Consider the following 14,265-nt stretch of genomic DNA (forward strand, 5'->3'; position numbering starts at 1 on the left):
TCTAGATATATTTAAATTTAGACAAATTTCCGACATCCTTTATGGACAGAGGTAGTAATTAAATTAAGGAGTTCTCAGTTTCGAAGCTCTCATGGAAGTAACTGGGAGGCAAACCAACGCAGAAAAAGACGTTCGATCAAGCTCAGCAACATGTCACGGGATCATGCTATGGAGAGGCAACTGGATCTGCAACCAATGCTGACATAACAATCTGTGGGGCCTTTTAGGAGGTTGGTGTAACTTGGGCGACCTAGAATTAAAGCAGTGTGTCACGTTGATTATGCATGAATACATTGTCTGAAGCATAAATATCTAGATGTGCACAATAACACGTGTACCTTTTCTCGAGAGCACAACAATTTCTTTTTTGAAATTACAGCATATCCTTCTTATAAATCTTGATTATGTGTTGAGGTTCAGGTTCATGGGACATTCAGGTTCAAATGCCAGAAAGCACTTGGTTCGTCCTGTCAGAAGTAGGAATTCTGGGAAAAACAGTCTGAGGATGGAATCACAATCAACCCACGGCTCATCTCTAAGGATGTATCATTCCAGTGTTATTATATTTCACATATCTTTCACTTTCCAGTGACCTGTGAGAAAAATTGTTAAAACATGTCTGTGAAAACCTTGATGAAAAATATGTTTCATTTGAAGTCAATTCTGAAACGAGTGAAATCTCAGTGAAACACTTCTTTATGAAATCTCTCTAAGTAGAGTGTGAGGTGATATTTGTAAAATATAAGGTTCTACATGCAAGTAACATATTCCTAGAATTAAAGTAGTGTGTCATGCCGATTCTGATGGATGAGCACAATAACATATACCTCCTCTACCGATCACAGCAGAATGCAGTATTTAAATTACAACATAAGTTTCTTATAAATCTTGATTATGCATTGGGATTCAGGTTCAAGACCAGAAAGCGCCTAGTTCGTTCGTCAGTAGTAATGCTGCCATGTCGACTATAAGAAACGGCAGTTTTCAGTTTCCAAGAGCTCTGATGAAACTGCAACTAGCAAAGGGCACAGACAGCTCTCGCAAAAGAGTAAAAACACCTTATAATTCTTGTACTTTACTTGTATACAGTTGCTAGGGATAAAGTAAACTTAAATAAGGGATAAGTACCAGATGGAGAATTATGGAATGGGGCTGGATGGCTTTTATTCTACCCCAATTACCCACACTGACCGATTGCCATTTCCATTGGGCAGCTCCAGCATGGTGCGATTCTATATGACATAAGAACTAGGAAACATGGTCCTTTCAATCCCCTGAAGTAATCCCAGCAAAATTATATCGCCGAAAAATTGGACTTGTGCGGTTTGAATCTAGAATGTATTTTTACTGTCTGATGGGCTGTTACTGTACCATTCCATCGGTCACCAGTTGTTGCAAACCCCGCCTCAGCCTCTCGCCAGCGAGCCTCGTCTCTGCCTCCTTCAGCCCACCAAAGGAAACACGGATGAACCCAGGACCTCCGCTGGCGCTCCCAGGGATCACAGCGACCCCGTGCTTATTTGCGAGCCATCTGACAACTTCAAAATCATCTGAACAGTTGTCAGGTAGCTTAGCCCAGAGGTAGATGGCACCCTCCCCACCCCTGACAGCATCCTCACCAAGAGGAGACATTGCCTCCACAAGCAACTCACGGTTTTTCACTAGATCTTTCACCCTTTCTCTGATCCACTCTGGGCCGGCCTCTAATGAGTAGAGCGCCAGGTGCTGCCCAATGATAGAAGCACATATAGGGATGTTGTCTTGCACTTTGAGGAGCTGCGCGTGGAAACCATCGACTTCACTTGGATACGCAATCTGCAGCAGTCAAACTGATTAGCTCTTTTATGACTAACTAATCATCTCCTTACTTCCATGGAGTGCACTCACTGGTCCAGAAGTATTTGGCGCAATAGCAATTAAAGTGTGTGGGGAAGATATATGAAACCGAAAGGGTTTAGTAGTGAGTGTTAAACCAGCAATTGAAGCTTAAGCAAAAGATAGACAACGAGCATGACACACTTACGTATCCTACACGCCACCCCATCATTCCATAAGCCTTTGAGAATGAAAAAAGGTTGACAATGTGACTATCCTCTAAGCAGTAGTGCTCCATTCCATCATACATAAAGTATCTGAAAAACACCAAACAATTTTGCAACTTAGTTCAAGATCAAAGTCATACTAAAGCCAAACTATAGATACGATAACTCAATTCCTAGCATAATGCATAAAGAATTTAGAAGATCAGCCATTTTCTGTGCATTAATGAGTCCAACCACTGCAAGAGATAACATGTTGTGATTACATTATTTTCTATCGCTTTTAATTTCAATATTTGTATATCATACATTACTGGGTACAGATGTCAACCTCTTCAGTAAATGAAAATACAAATTTCAATCAGAAACATTTTTAATGTGCATGGAATACAAGCACTGTATAATATAACTTGTCCAAAAAAAAAGGAGAACAGAACTTTTCCATACGAAATGTTTTCTGCATATCAGAATATACAGGGTAGAGATGCCGACCTCTTATGCAATTAAAATATAATGGTGGTTTATTAACATATGGCAGTTCATGCATATTTTACTTGTTATCAGTTGAGGAGGAAGAATCTTTAACGTCAACAGGGAAATGGCAAGCAAAACCAACGATAATTTTCGTTAGTCAACTACTCAAGCCACTCAAGTAAAGCTATTGACATGATATGCAATGTAAAAAAGGACTGACGGATTGACAAGTCACAGGGCTAAAAAAGATCAAGTTCCTTCCAGTACCACTTAGTTGTTACCATGCTGCTCGAAACTAAGTCTAAGTTCGGATCACTTTCTGGAAGCTGAAAGATGAAGTCCTTTATTAATGGCTCAATTTTGTAATCAGGTTCAACCCCTCAAATTTTTGAATGTCACGCTGTAGGTTAACCTATTCGTCACTCCACCTTTAAGTGATTTACTGGGGCCTATTTTGGGTACTCCAATATTCGAGATCTTTAAAAGAGACTTTCAAAAGCTAGACAGGCTGAAATGGACCCAAACATAGAGTTGAGGACAAAAGCAGGAGTTTCCAAAGCTTATGAGCAGGAGAATATAATTAAATTTGACAAGCCATTGCACAACATAGATGTCCCTTCTCTTAGCAGGTCCAGACTCTGTTGATCTGTTCTTTAACACTACAATTACCCAGAGACCCCTACCAATAAAGTTTGCAGTTAATTAGTCTGTGAACTTTGGTTTATAGATAATCTAAAATGTCATTTACAATCTGAATTTCGGGCATATTCCAAAACGCCCTAATGCTTGGATGTATTCTATAGCTCATCTTTGAATAAGCTATCAACGGGATGCCATGTGCCCATGTTGGACTGAATTTCAACAAGCCAGAGGAGTGGTTATTTAGTTGCTGATAATAACCTGCCCTCCTAAACTCTAACCATGATTTAAGGTGACCATGTCCATATGCGGTTCTTTGTTAGTTCCATGTCTGCACTTCCTTAGGAAAATTAAATATGAGAGAGGATTGAAGAGATTTAGAAGGAACAAAAAGGGAAATGGTCGCAAGTATGGCATTATGATAAGTACCGTATTAACTTACTCATAGGTATTGTCAACCACAAGCCATGAACCAGCACTCTTGCACAGGTCTGAAATTCTCTGAAATGATAATCCAATATTAGGAAATAGTCAACGCCAACTCCATGTGCAGGTGTGTGCGCGTGTACAAGAGAGGCCGTGTGAGCAAGTGAGGGAGGAGGGACAGAGAGATGACCTGGAGCATTGGCTTTGGAACAAAAGATCCAGACGGGTTTCCCGGATTTACAACAGTAACAAGTTTAGGGATAGGGCCATTTCCTTTCAGGACCTTCTCCAACCAATCTGCATTTTAGCCATAATGTAAAATATGCTTCCAAAATGGTCTAATTTGCCAATGGATGGAATCATAACAGAGGAAAGACATATGGATGGAATCATCGCTTAATCTAACAAACTAAAAACATATTGACCTAGTATACTAAGCATGGAAATTTAGTTTTGATTATGGATGTTAGTCATATTACCAACATCAGGATGAAGAGTCTTTGGATTGCTAGCACCAACTAATATGTCAGTGACACCCGTCATCTGGAATGACATGTAGGCATTGAAGTAATATGGTGCAAACATGACAACAGAGTCCCCAGCATCACAAAGGGTGAGAACCAAGTTTACAAAGGCCTGCCAACAAAAATCGATGTAAGAGATTACTTCATTTGACAAATCTAGTTGTGAACAAGATTTTGGTGTAGCAGTCATACAAAGAACAAAGTAAGTAAGAAACCAATTGGGAGGATAACCTAGTCTGAAAGCTAAACAAGGCAGAATGAGTAGAGGCACAGAAAACTGAGAAGCCATAATAACTCCCAAGCTCCAAGGAGCTCTTAAAAAATCCAAGACAATCATAATAAAATCTCCAAAAAACAAATGAACTAACTACAAATGTACATATAGGTGTGACATCTATATGTACCCGTGGATTTATTTTATTTGAATTTTTCAATTTTGATAAAATCTGGGCTCACTTGGGCCTAGGAGCCAAAATGAGGCACTTCACAAAATAGCTGTAGTAAACCAGCTGAAAAGTATGTACCTGATTTGCGCCAGCGGTCACCATAACTGATGACTTGGTTAGCTTATTCTCTCTCCGAAGCTGCAATAAATTCTTAAATATCAGCAAAAGATATGCTAGTCGTTCGTAATGCCAAGAAGCAAATAAGGAGAAGTCAAGGACTGTGTTAATGTGATCCAAGTTAAATTATAGCAATAGTCTAAATTTTCATATACAAAACTTATCCCAATGATCAAAACACAATAAAATAAACTCTGAAGATAACTCTACAAAGGGAACAATTTGGCTAGTGGGTATTATAGAGGAACTCGGGATGAAGAGTGTCATGCTTTCATTTGAAAAGGATAAAATGGTAGGATTGCATTCGAAGTCTATTTGATACTGCATATCCCCCAACTCCATGATTTGACCTACCATACTTTCATCGGGGTCATCTATAATCAACTGATCTCATTTGATTCACACAAATAGACATCCTATACACAATACTTCGTGAGACGATGTAGCTCACCCTCCAATCCGCTGTAATGAGAAGACAAACGTACATTTCGAGACCTTCTGCTTGATAAAGTCTAGACATAGCATCGGTTACATGCAATTCATTATATTACTCCCAGCACTACGATTAAACATCTCTAGTAAAAAATGGTCACATGCACATGGGTGGTGACGGCATTGTGGTAAGGCTTGCTAGCATGGCATCATGATCTAATGTAAGATATTCAACCCGAGATGAAAAGAAGTACCTTCTCGAGAAGGGCTTCTCGAAGTTCGGGGAGGCCATCATCAGCGCCATATTTACTGCAAGATGGTTCCCGTACGATTTTTTCGACCTTGCTCAGAGCTGCCTCAGGAGGTTGCCAATAAACAACTCCCTGCATTCAAGATTTAGCATAAGCATCGTTTTAGGACATCCAACCACCTGAAAAGTATTTACCATCTACTCCCTGCTCGATAGGAAGTCAATCAATGGTTAACATAGTAAGTTAATTCACATGTACCGCAGTCCTGACTTAAATTGCAGGTTGGACGAGTTAAAGATGCCAAATGGGGCAACTCTCAACAGAAATGACGACGAATTCACTTATCCAGTTAGTTGTATCTTTGAAATGCAGAGAAATATTACTGCCACTAACATACAAACTCAGTGAACAGGTCAAAGGAAGAATCGCGGGCAGTCAGTTTTACCTGCGCAAGCGACATCACATCCGTGGCCCCTCGAAGCAGTTCTTGTATCTGGAAGAAAGGAAAGAGGGCACCAGATTAGACCGGGAAATTAGGGAGAAGAAAAAGAGTCTGACGAGGTGGGAACGGTATGAGGGGCTGTATCGGGCGCTGTATCACCTTGACCATGACCGGCGCCTCCGTCTCCAGGGCCCTCTTGGCCAGCTTGGCGATGCTGCCCATGCCTGCCGCCCTCCTCTCCTCCTCCAAGAACCTAGAACTGGAGAACAGGGAGACAAATTTGAGGCGGAGATCCAAGAAGACCAGAGAACAGCGGGAGGGGTGAAGCCTAAATAATTCCCGGACAACAACCTCAGAAGGGAAGTCGCCAACTGATCCCGAGCTCACCAACCCTTGTCACTCACACGACCCCAGAGCCAAGAGAGAGCCCAAGACACGGGAAAAACTAGTGGAAGATTCGACGGGGAGTATACTATTTTCCGGTTCTTTTTCTCTGTCTCTTTCTCTGGGCTTTTTTGGCTTACGTTACAGGACGAGGACGTGGTGGGGCCGCTAATCTGGAGCGAGAGGATAAGCATCGAGCTCTCACTGAAGGACTAAAATTATAGAGCTTTTTTTTAATTGAGAGCCTTAAAAAGACAGGAACTTGTGAACAAAAATGTATCTTTAGCGCCGGTTTTTATTTAATGTTTTGCTAATTCTAATTAAATCAGTTCTCAGTTGAGTTCTAAACCATAGAATTGCATCATGATTTGTGCTAAGTATGAGTTGTAACTGAAATTTTTCTGTTTAAAATGGATTACAACTTTAGAAAAAGTATCCCGTTAGATCGTCTCGTAATTTATGTTAATTATGAGTTGTTGCAACTCTCCCGACCATTGAATTGTTTAGTAATTTGTGCTACTTAGGGCACAAGCAGCAGTGGCATACAGAACTAGCTGCCCAATGTAAGAATGTTGTCAAAAACAGTATTATTAATTTTATTCTCCAATGGAAACTGCAACCTCACGTAGAAAAACGAGAGAAAAGACCCCACATTTAGAGCAACGCATGCATGCTCTTTCTCTCTCAAAAAATCATGTTTTGAAGGTTTGAGTTCCGGCTTCTTGAAGAGGCGGTTGCCTCTCATCCAAACCTAGTTTGGACCACTCAAATCTAGCTAAAGTTGTGAGGTAGTACCTATAGAGCAGGACGTTGGCAATGCTCTTACATGTTATGACTAAGTCGATGATATCATAAAATTGGCTTAATTCTCAGTTAAGTGAAAATTAGTCACACCCTTTCATTTAAGCTAGTACTCAGTATCAAACTAATAGCAGGCCTAGCACCCGCAAGATTCCAGGGTACCGCATTAATAGATGAGAACTTTTTCTTTCCTCTATGTATAGATAAGAGCAAAAATAATAGTGTAGCCAGCAGTTGGCTATAGTGGATTGCAGTGTCATTTATAAGCAACGCATAGCCATCATATATGTTAGTTGACTCTAAAAATGTAATACTTCATGAAAGTATGGTTCACATTTCACTCTCACAAAATGTGTAGGAGCGCTTGTTAGAGCTAGTGCTTGCAGGAGAGTTGGTTTACATTCTATTTTCTCTACTAACTCCTTTTCAGACTCCTGCAAGTAAACAAAGATACTCCGTATAATATTTTATTTTTTTGTAGCCAATCGACTGAAGAATTTTAGTGTACTTGCCTAGCCAGTTTGGTGATCTTTTTTTTTTGAACAGGGGTTGGGTCCAAACGGACCCAGAAACTTCATTTCTAGCGGTGGGTACAGCTTACAAGGAGAACCCTAAAAAAGAAAGAAATTACAACATGGCTCTCACAAATTCTAAAAAGGACCCTACAAGAAAACCGAAAAAGCGATCGGGTCCTTCTCCACCGACGCGTTGCCTGAACCTCGTTGCCGCGGCCGCCGAGATCGTCACCGGGGACGAAACCACTTGGGGCGAAGTCGGCGTGCAGTGCCAGTTTGGTGATCGGAGGCGTTTCTTATCGGGACGGAACGAATGGTCGAGCGACAGCACGACGAGATGAGATTCTCAGTTCCAAAACCCCTTCCCCGGGGTGTGAATGTGTGATGAATGAAGAGGTCAAAAGAAGAACCCAAGAAGTGTGCTGGCGCTAGGTCTCTAGTGAGAAGAAGGCTTCCAGTTTCCAAAGGAAAACACAGAAGTAGACTAATTTAATCCAGGTGCGAACATAAAAATAGCTCGGGAACGGAGGCGGAAGCCACTCCGATCTGGGATCAGATCCCCACGCACGCGCTCGCATCCACTAGCCCACGCGACGACACGCGATCGATCGATCCAACACGCACGCACGAGTAGAACGAGGGAGGAGTGTTGTGGTTGGCGGGGGCTCTTACCGCGCGCGGGCCCCACTGGGAGGGAGCCAGGTGCCAGGTCAGGTGACGACGACGCCGCCGTTCGTCCCGGTCGGCGGTCTCCCCTTTCGTCTGCGGCTGGCTGCCTTTTGTAGTCGACCGTTCAGGATGGGTGGTGCCTGGTGCGTCGTCCTTGGATCGGGTCCCTGTCGCTGGGGTAGTGTGCTGTGTGCATGAATCGAGCTCTCTCGGAGGCAGCGGTGACACCATGACGACGGGCACAGGACGCGGCACGAAAATGGAGGTTGGAGCAGTGTGGCGAAATGGCTTGGAATTTGAGGTTCAAGCAATGTTCGGAACTACGTGGTGGAACATGGTTCCGCTGAACCTGATGAAGGGAAGGCCTAAAAACCGATATTACATTTTTTTTTTTCGAGAACCCACAGGAGATCTGCGCGTCATTATATTAAGCATCAGAAAACGGACACAAGATGTCCAGGTTACAAGTAGAGCGAGAGAGGAAACACCTCGCCCCAGACCCACCCCAACGCACTAATCTATATCCCCCGGGCTTCCACCTCTACAAGCCACCCACGAGCCCCATTCATCAATGATTTTGCTGAGCGTCGCCGAAGCTTGCAAGCTTTTGCCTTGGAAGACTCGGTCGTTGCGTTCCAGCCAAAGCGCGCGAAGCGCAAGCATAACCAGGGAGTTGAGCTGCTTGCGCTGCGTCCTTGGAACGCGGGCGGCGGCAGCGGCCACCGCCGTTGATGCCGAACTGAGTGCCGGGACGACGGTTAGCAGTGCCAATGCGCGCGACCGGATCGGTCCAGATCTCCTGCGCATAAGGGCAGTGCAAGGATAGGTGATCCAACGTCTCCGGCGTCAAACCGCAGAGAGGGCAGAGAACATGGGACGGGAGACCTCGCCGGATCCTGCGGTCCGCGGTCCAGCAGCGACGGCGAAGGGCAAGCCAAGCGTGGAAGCGGTGCTTAAGGGGGGGCGAAAGAGTCCCAAATAAGCGGAGCCGCCGCCAAGCCCGTAGTGCCCTGGAAAAGCATGCCGTAAGCTGATCGGGAGGAAAAGGCGCCATCGCTCGACCATTTCCAGATGAAAACATCAACTGTGCCAGGTGTAGGCCTCTGCAGTGCTGCGACGTGGACGGCGGACCAGAGGCGGAGGTAGTCCACCGTGGCATCGATGGAGAGGACGCCAGAGATGTCCAGAGCCCAGCTGTTATGGAGGAGCCCTGCAGCGACAGTGCGCCGCCTGCGAGCCGCAGGAGCGACCAGCTTACACAGCGCCGGAGCGATGGTTGCGGCGGAAAGTCCCCCGATCCAGGGGTCCTCCCAGAAGAGAATAGCCGCACCGTTGCCAAGCTCGATCCGCACGGAGGCGTTAAAAAGGGCCTGAGAGTCTGATCCGATTTGAACCCCCAATCCGTGCCAAGGCTTGGAGCTGTCTGACCTTGAAAGCCAGGCCCATCTCGTGCGCAGCGCCATGTTCATCCACTTCAGATTTAACAAGCCCAAGCCGCCCAAGGCCTTCGGCTGGCAAACAAGGTGCCAAGCCACCGTGCAAGAGCCGCCTCTCGCGTCCCCGCTGCCAACCCAAAGAAAACTGCGCCGCAGTTTGTCGACAGCCTTGTAGAACCAAGGGTCAAGATCAAGCGCTAATAACTGGTAGACCACCGAGGCAGACATGACGGCCTGCACGTAGACAAGGCGTTCTTCTTTGGAAAGAAAGACATTCCTATGCACTAGGTGGGCGCCACCGAAGCGGCCCAGGTTCTTTGGGCGGTGCACAGGCAGGTGGAGGCCTGCTCGCAGCCCACTTCGACCGGCGCAGGTGAGACCTTTTCCTCGCGGTGGCTCGGATCCGGAGGGGTTCGATTTCACTTGCATTAGGGTTTCCTGCCTCGGTCTCGGACGTGCGCCGCCACTGACGCTCGGCTCGACGGATTTGTGTCCCTCCGCCACCAGCGCTGTTGCGCCACTCTTTTGCCGCGATCGTCGCCATGGAGCGCCCTCAGGGAGACGGGGGCAGCGCGGACGGAACCAGTCCGACAACAAACGACGCCATGAAGAGTGTGCCGGCTCGGGCTCCGGTGCTGGCGGCGGGCGGTCGAACCCACAGCAGCAGGAGGCGGCCCTCCGTGCCCGCGCCTTGGCGGAGAAGAATCGCAACCGGTCAGGGACCGAGGGCTCCCGTGCCGGGGGGCAGGGCAGCAACAGCAATCACACCCCTCCCGCCTGGTGGGTTGAGAGGGAGAAGAAAAGGGAAGCCAAGGAGGCGGCCCATCTCGCGCAGGTGGCTGCCGGGGCATCGGCTCCTCCTCCTCCCTCTGCGTCCGGTGGGGGCCGGGCGCCTGAGGTGGCTACCGGCAAGAAGCCCGCTGAACCGGGGCATTCCACGGCCAGCTCTGGTTCCCGCCCGGCCTCGGGGGTGGCAGACGCGGTGGTCCCCTCCTCCAACATGGAACGTTTCAAGTGTGGCCGGATGGAGCACTTCCAGGCGGCCTGCACCTTCCCCCCGGTTTGCCTCATTTGCGGCGTCGAGGGCCACAACTCGGCGGCTTGCACTTCCAAGGGACGCCAACCCGAGCTCCGCGTCATGGGACAAGCGGTGGCGGGGGAGAGTTTCTTCGCCCTCGAATTCGAGGAGGATGATGAGGAGTCGGAGGAGATGTCCAATGGGGCGGTCATCTCCTTCAAGCATGTTGTGCTCTCGGTGAGTGACCTGACTCGGGAGCTTCACCACCTCGTGGAGGCGGATTGGGGCAAGTCGAGGAGACCTCTTCCCATGAGTTCTCTGTTGTGTTCCCCTCCCGAGAGTCCCTGCAGATCTCGGCCCGTAGCGGTCGCCTCTTTCTCCCCCTTAGTGGGACAGTGGCCGACATCCGCCTGGCTGACTCCGACCCGGCGCCGGTCGAGATGCTGCAGGAGGTCTGTGACAAGGGATTAACTTATCAATGCCTACGTATTGTAGACTAGGGTTTAGTTGGAAGTAGAGGGCAAGTAGATCTCAAAGGTTTCAGCCGAAAAGTACTCAACGATTAAGAAACTAGGGTTATGTTGACAATGGATTCGATCCTCTCTTCGTCCCTCGACTCCCCCTTATATAGGAGGCGGAGCCGAGGGTACCGTGTTACACAAGATTACAAATTCCGGGAGACTCTCTGAGTTCAACCCGCAAAGTTACAAGTCTCTATATATTTCCTAATACAACTTTCCTTAATACTAGCTGGGACTTCATATTCTTCGACTTGTGGGCTTTTAGTAAACCCCGGGTACCATCTTTGGCAGGCCCATTGGGGATGCCTATGTCAGTCTGGGTCCACCTCACAGGGGTGCCGCGGCGGATGCGCCGGGCGGACAGACTTCTGGCCGGCATGCGCATGCTGGGCTGGCCGGTGCGTGTGGACGAGGACTCCATCCGTCGCCGCCAGCCGGTTCGCATGCTCCTCGCCTATCGCAACCCTGACAAGCTGAGGGGTTCGGTCCAGCTCTTCCATAAGAAGCTCGTCTACAACATTGGGGTGCACGTTGAGCCGTCCGCTGGTGCCTCCACCTCGGCCCCTCCACCTCCCTCATCGGCTGGGCCGGTGGATGATGACGACGAGGATGACGATGACGTCGACGACCTCAGCCCCTCTCGCAAGGAGTGGGACGAGCTGGGCGCCCGCGACAAGGCCAGGCCGGCTGCGGCAGGCTCTGCTCCGGGGGCGGCTCCTCCGACCGGCTCGGCTGCGACGCCGGCCCCTGCGCTTGCGGACCTGGGAAGGTCTGTGCTTGCTGATACGTCTCAAACGTATCTATAATTTCTTATGTTCCATGCTAGTTATATGACAATACTCACATGTTTTATATGCACTTTACATCATTTTGATGCATTTTTCGGCACTAACCTATTAACAAGATGCCGAAGCGCCAGCTCTCGTTTTCGCTGTTTTTGGTTTCGGAAATCCTACACAGAAATATTCTCGGAATTGAACGAAACAAAAGCCCACGGTCTTATTTCCCACGGAGCCTTCCAGAAGTCCGAAGAGGAGACGAAGAGGGGCGACGAGGCGGCCACACCCTAGGGGGGCGCGGGCCCACCCCTGGCCGCGCCGCCCTATGGGGTGGGCCCCTCGAGCGTCCCCCGACTCTGCCCCTTCACCTATTTAATCTCTCCATCGCGAAAACCCTAGTACCGAGAGCCACGATACGAGAAAAGTTACTGAGACGCCGCCGCCGCCAATCCCATCTTGGGGGATTCTGGAGATCGCCTCCGGCACCCTGACGGAGAGGGGAATCATCACCGGAGGGCTCTACATCACCATGCCCGCCTCCGGACTGATGCGTGAGTAGTTCATCCTTGGACTATGGGTCCATAGCAGTAGCTAGATGGTTGTCTTCTCCTCTTGTGCTATCATGTTTAGATCTTGCGAGCTGCCTATCATGATCAAGATCATCTATTTGTAATGCTACATGTTGTGTTTGTTGGGATCCGATGAATATGGAATACTATGTCAAGTTGATTAATTGATCTATCATATATGTGTTGTTTATGATCTTGCATGCTCTCCGTTGCTAGTAGAGGCTCGGCCAAGTTGATACTTGTGACTCCAAGAGGGGGTATTTATGCTCGATAGTGGGTTCATGCCTCCATTGAATCTGGGACAATGACAGAAAGTTCTAAGGTTGTGGATGTGTTGTTGCCACTAGGGATAAAACATCAATGCTTTGTCTAATGATATTTGTATTGTTTACATTACGCACAGTACTTAATGCAATTGTCTGTTGTTTGCAACTTAATACTGGAAGGGGTGTGGATGCTAACCCGAAGGTGGACTTTTTAGGCATAGATGCATGCTGGATAGCGGTCTATGTTCTTTGTCGTAATGCCCTAAGTAAAACTCATAGTAGTCATCATTGGGAGGCCCATTGGGGATAGCGGTCTATGTTCTTTGTCGTAATGCCCCGGGTACCATCTTTTGCAGGCCCATTGGGGATGCCTATATCAGTAGCCCCCGAAATTTTGCTTGAATCGAAGAATCATGGAGAATCTCCAACTTTATAATCATCAAATAACCTTTTCAAGTCATCATATATTTTTAAATAAGCAATTATATATTGCACAGGGATAATGGTAGTTGGGGCTAGTTCATCTGACGGATCAGGTACTAGTTAACTGCTCTAGTGGCAATCCGCAAAAACCTACTTCAAAATCACGTCCGTGGACATGATCTCGGGATACTGGTGTTAACTCGACAGGTGCCGCTTAACGTCTTACCATATGTCGAGTCCCAGTCATATTTTATCGGGTACCTAACGCGTCCGTTAGGATTTTTCTTCGTATCTGTTGATATGGAAAAAAGTAGCAAACCGACGTCAGAGACGGTGCCACGCCGCTCGTAACGGATCCGGGGTCTTACCTTCACAAAGTTTTGCGGCATTCAGAGATTATTCGCGACTTAGGCGCTCTGAGAATATATTGTCGAGTGCTTTTTCGGCTGTTGGAATAGCACATTTTATTGAGTCAACGGATGACTTATCTTGCCTTCCCGATGGGAGTATATGAAGAGTTATTTGTATAACTCGAAATATACTCATTATACTTTTTATAATTCCATCGGGCACGCGAACAGCGTTCCCGATGGGAGTAGCCCCCGAGGCTACAGCCAAGGACTTGTACTTGGTTGTAGGCTCAACACTTTAATCGCCTGATGTCGCTATATTGTCATATTTTCTTGAGTTTTTATTTCTATCGGGTGCGCGACCAGCGCTCCCGATGGGAGTAGCCCCCGAGGCTATGAACAAATGCTTGCATTTGATCATAGGCTATCACCATTTCTATCTTGTCACACCCGAAATTTCCTTTTTCAAAAGTAGCCCCCGAGCATTTGATCAAAAACTTGTATTTGACCAAAGGCTCTCGAAATTATCATCACTTGTATTCTCTGACCGATCTTCGTATCGTTGCTGTCGAAAATTTCCTCTGCCAAAGTGACATCAATGCTGACGTTAGCCACGACCTCTTTATCTAAAAAACACTAACTCTCTCCTGTCCCTGACTGGTGGACCCAAAATCCGCGGCAGCTTGACATGTTGCGCAAGTGGGGGCACACGTCCTCCACTTTTTATGGCACGCGCGCTGTAAC

The 14,265-nt window shown here is 47.3% G+C and overlaps 1 protein-coding gene across 3 annotated transcripts; it reads right to left on the bottom strand.

Moving 5' to 3' along the window:
* Positions 1 to 1,043: 1,043 nt before the first annotated feature.
* On the bottom strand, positions 1,044 to 6,266 carry LOC124660816 (aromatic aminotransferase ISS1-like). 3 transcript variants are annotated; one of them, XM_047198653.1, is made up of 10 exons: positions 6,142 to 6,266; positions 5,950 to 6,049; positions 5,794 to 5,841; positions 5,352 to 5,480; positions 4,627 to 4,686; positions 4,058 to 4,214; positions 3,769 to 3,875; positions 3,595 to 3,653; positions 2,024 to 2,132; positions 1,044 to 1,815 (listed from the first exon to the last, which is right to left on the bottom strand). In XM_047198653.1, the coding sequence occupies exons 2-10, from the start codon at positions 6,010 to 6,012 to the stop codon at positions 1,363 to 1,365; spliced, it is 1,185 nt and encodes a 394-aa protein (XP_047054609.1). In that variant the 5' UTR covers positions 6,013 to 6,049; positions 6,142 to 6,266; the 3' UTR covers positions 1,044 to 1,362. The 3 variants fall into 3 exon arrangements, with proteins under 3 accessions (XP_047054609.1, XP_047054611.1, XP_047054610.1); XM_047198655.1 differs by having other exon boundaries at positions 5,950 to 6,043; positions 6,142 to 6,253; XM_047198654.1 differs by lacking the exon at positions 6,142 to 6,266 and having other exon boundaries at positions 5,950 to 6,124.
* Positions 6,267 to 14,265: the final 7,999 nt, after the last annotated feature.

Source organism: Lolium rigidum, chromosome 6 (genome assembly GCF_022539505.1).
Source record: "Lolium rigidum isolate FL_2022 chromosome 6, APGP_CSIRO_Lrig_0.1, whole genome shotgun sequence".
Taxonomy (NCBI): Eukaryota; Viridiplantae; Streptophyta; class Magnoliopsida; order Poales; family Poaceae; genus Lolium; species Lolium rigidum.

Coding starts and splice junctions, on each gene's coding strand:
- LOC124660816 (XM_047198653.1), bottom strand. CDS start 6,012: ATGGGCAGCATCGCCAAGCTGGCCAAGAGGGCCCTGGAGACGGAGGCG. Junction 4,215..4,626: donor TGACCGCTGGCGCAAATCAG/GTACATACTTTT, acceptor TTTTGTTGGCAG/GCCTTTGTAAACTTGGTTCT. Junction 3,876..4,057: donor GACTCTTCATCCTGATGTTG/GTAATATGACTA, acceptor GCTAAAATGCAG/ATTGGTTGGAGAAGGTCCTG.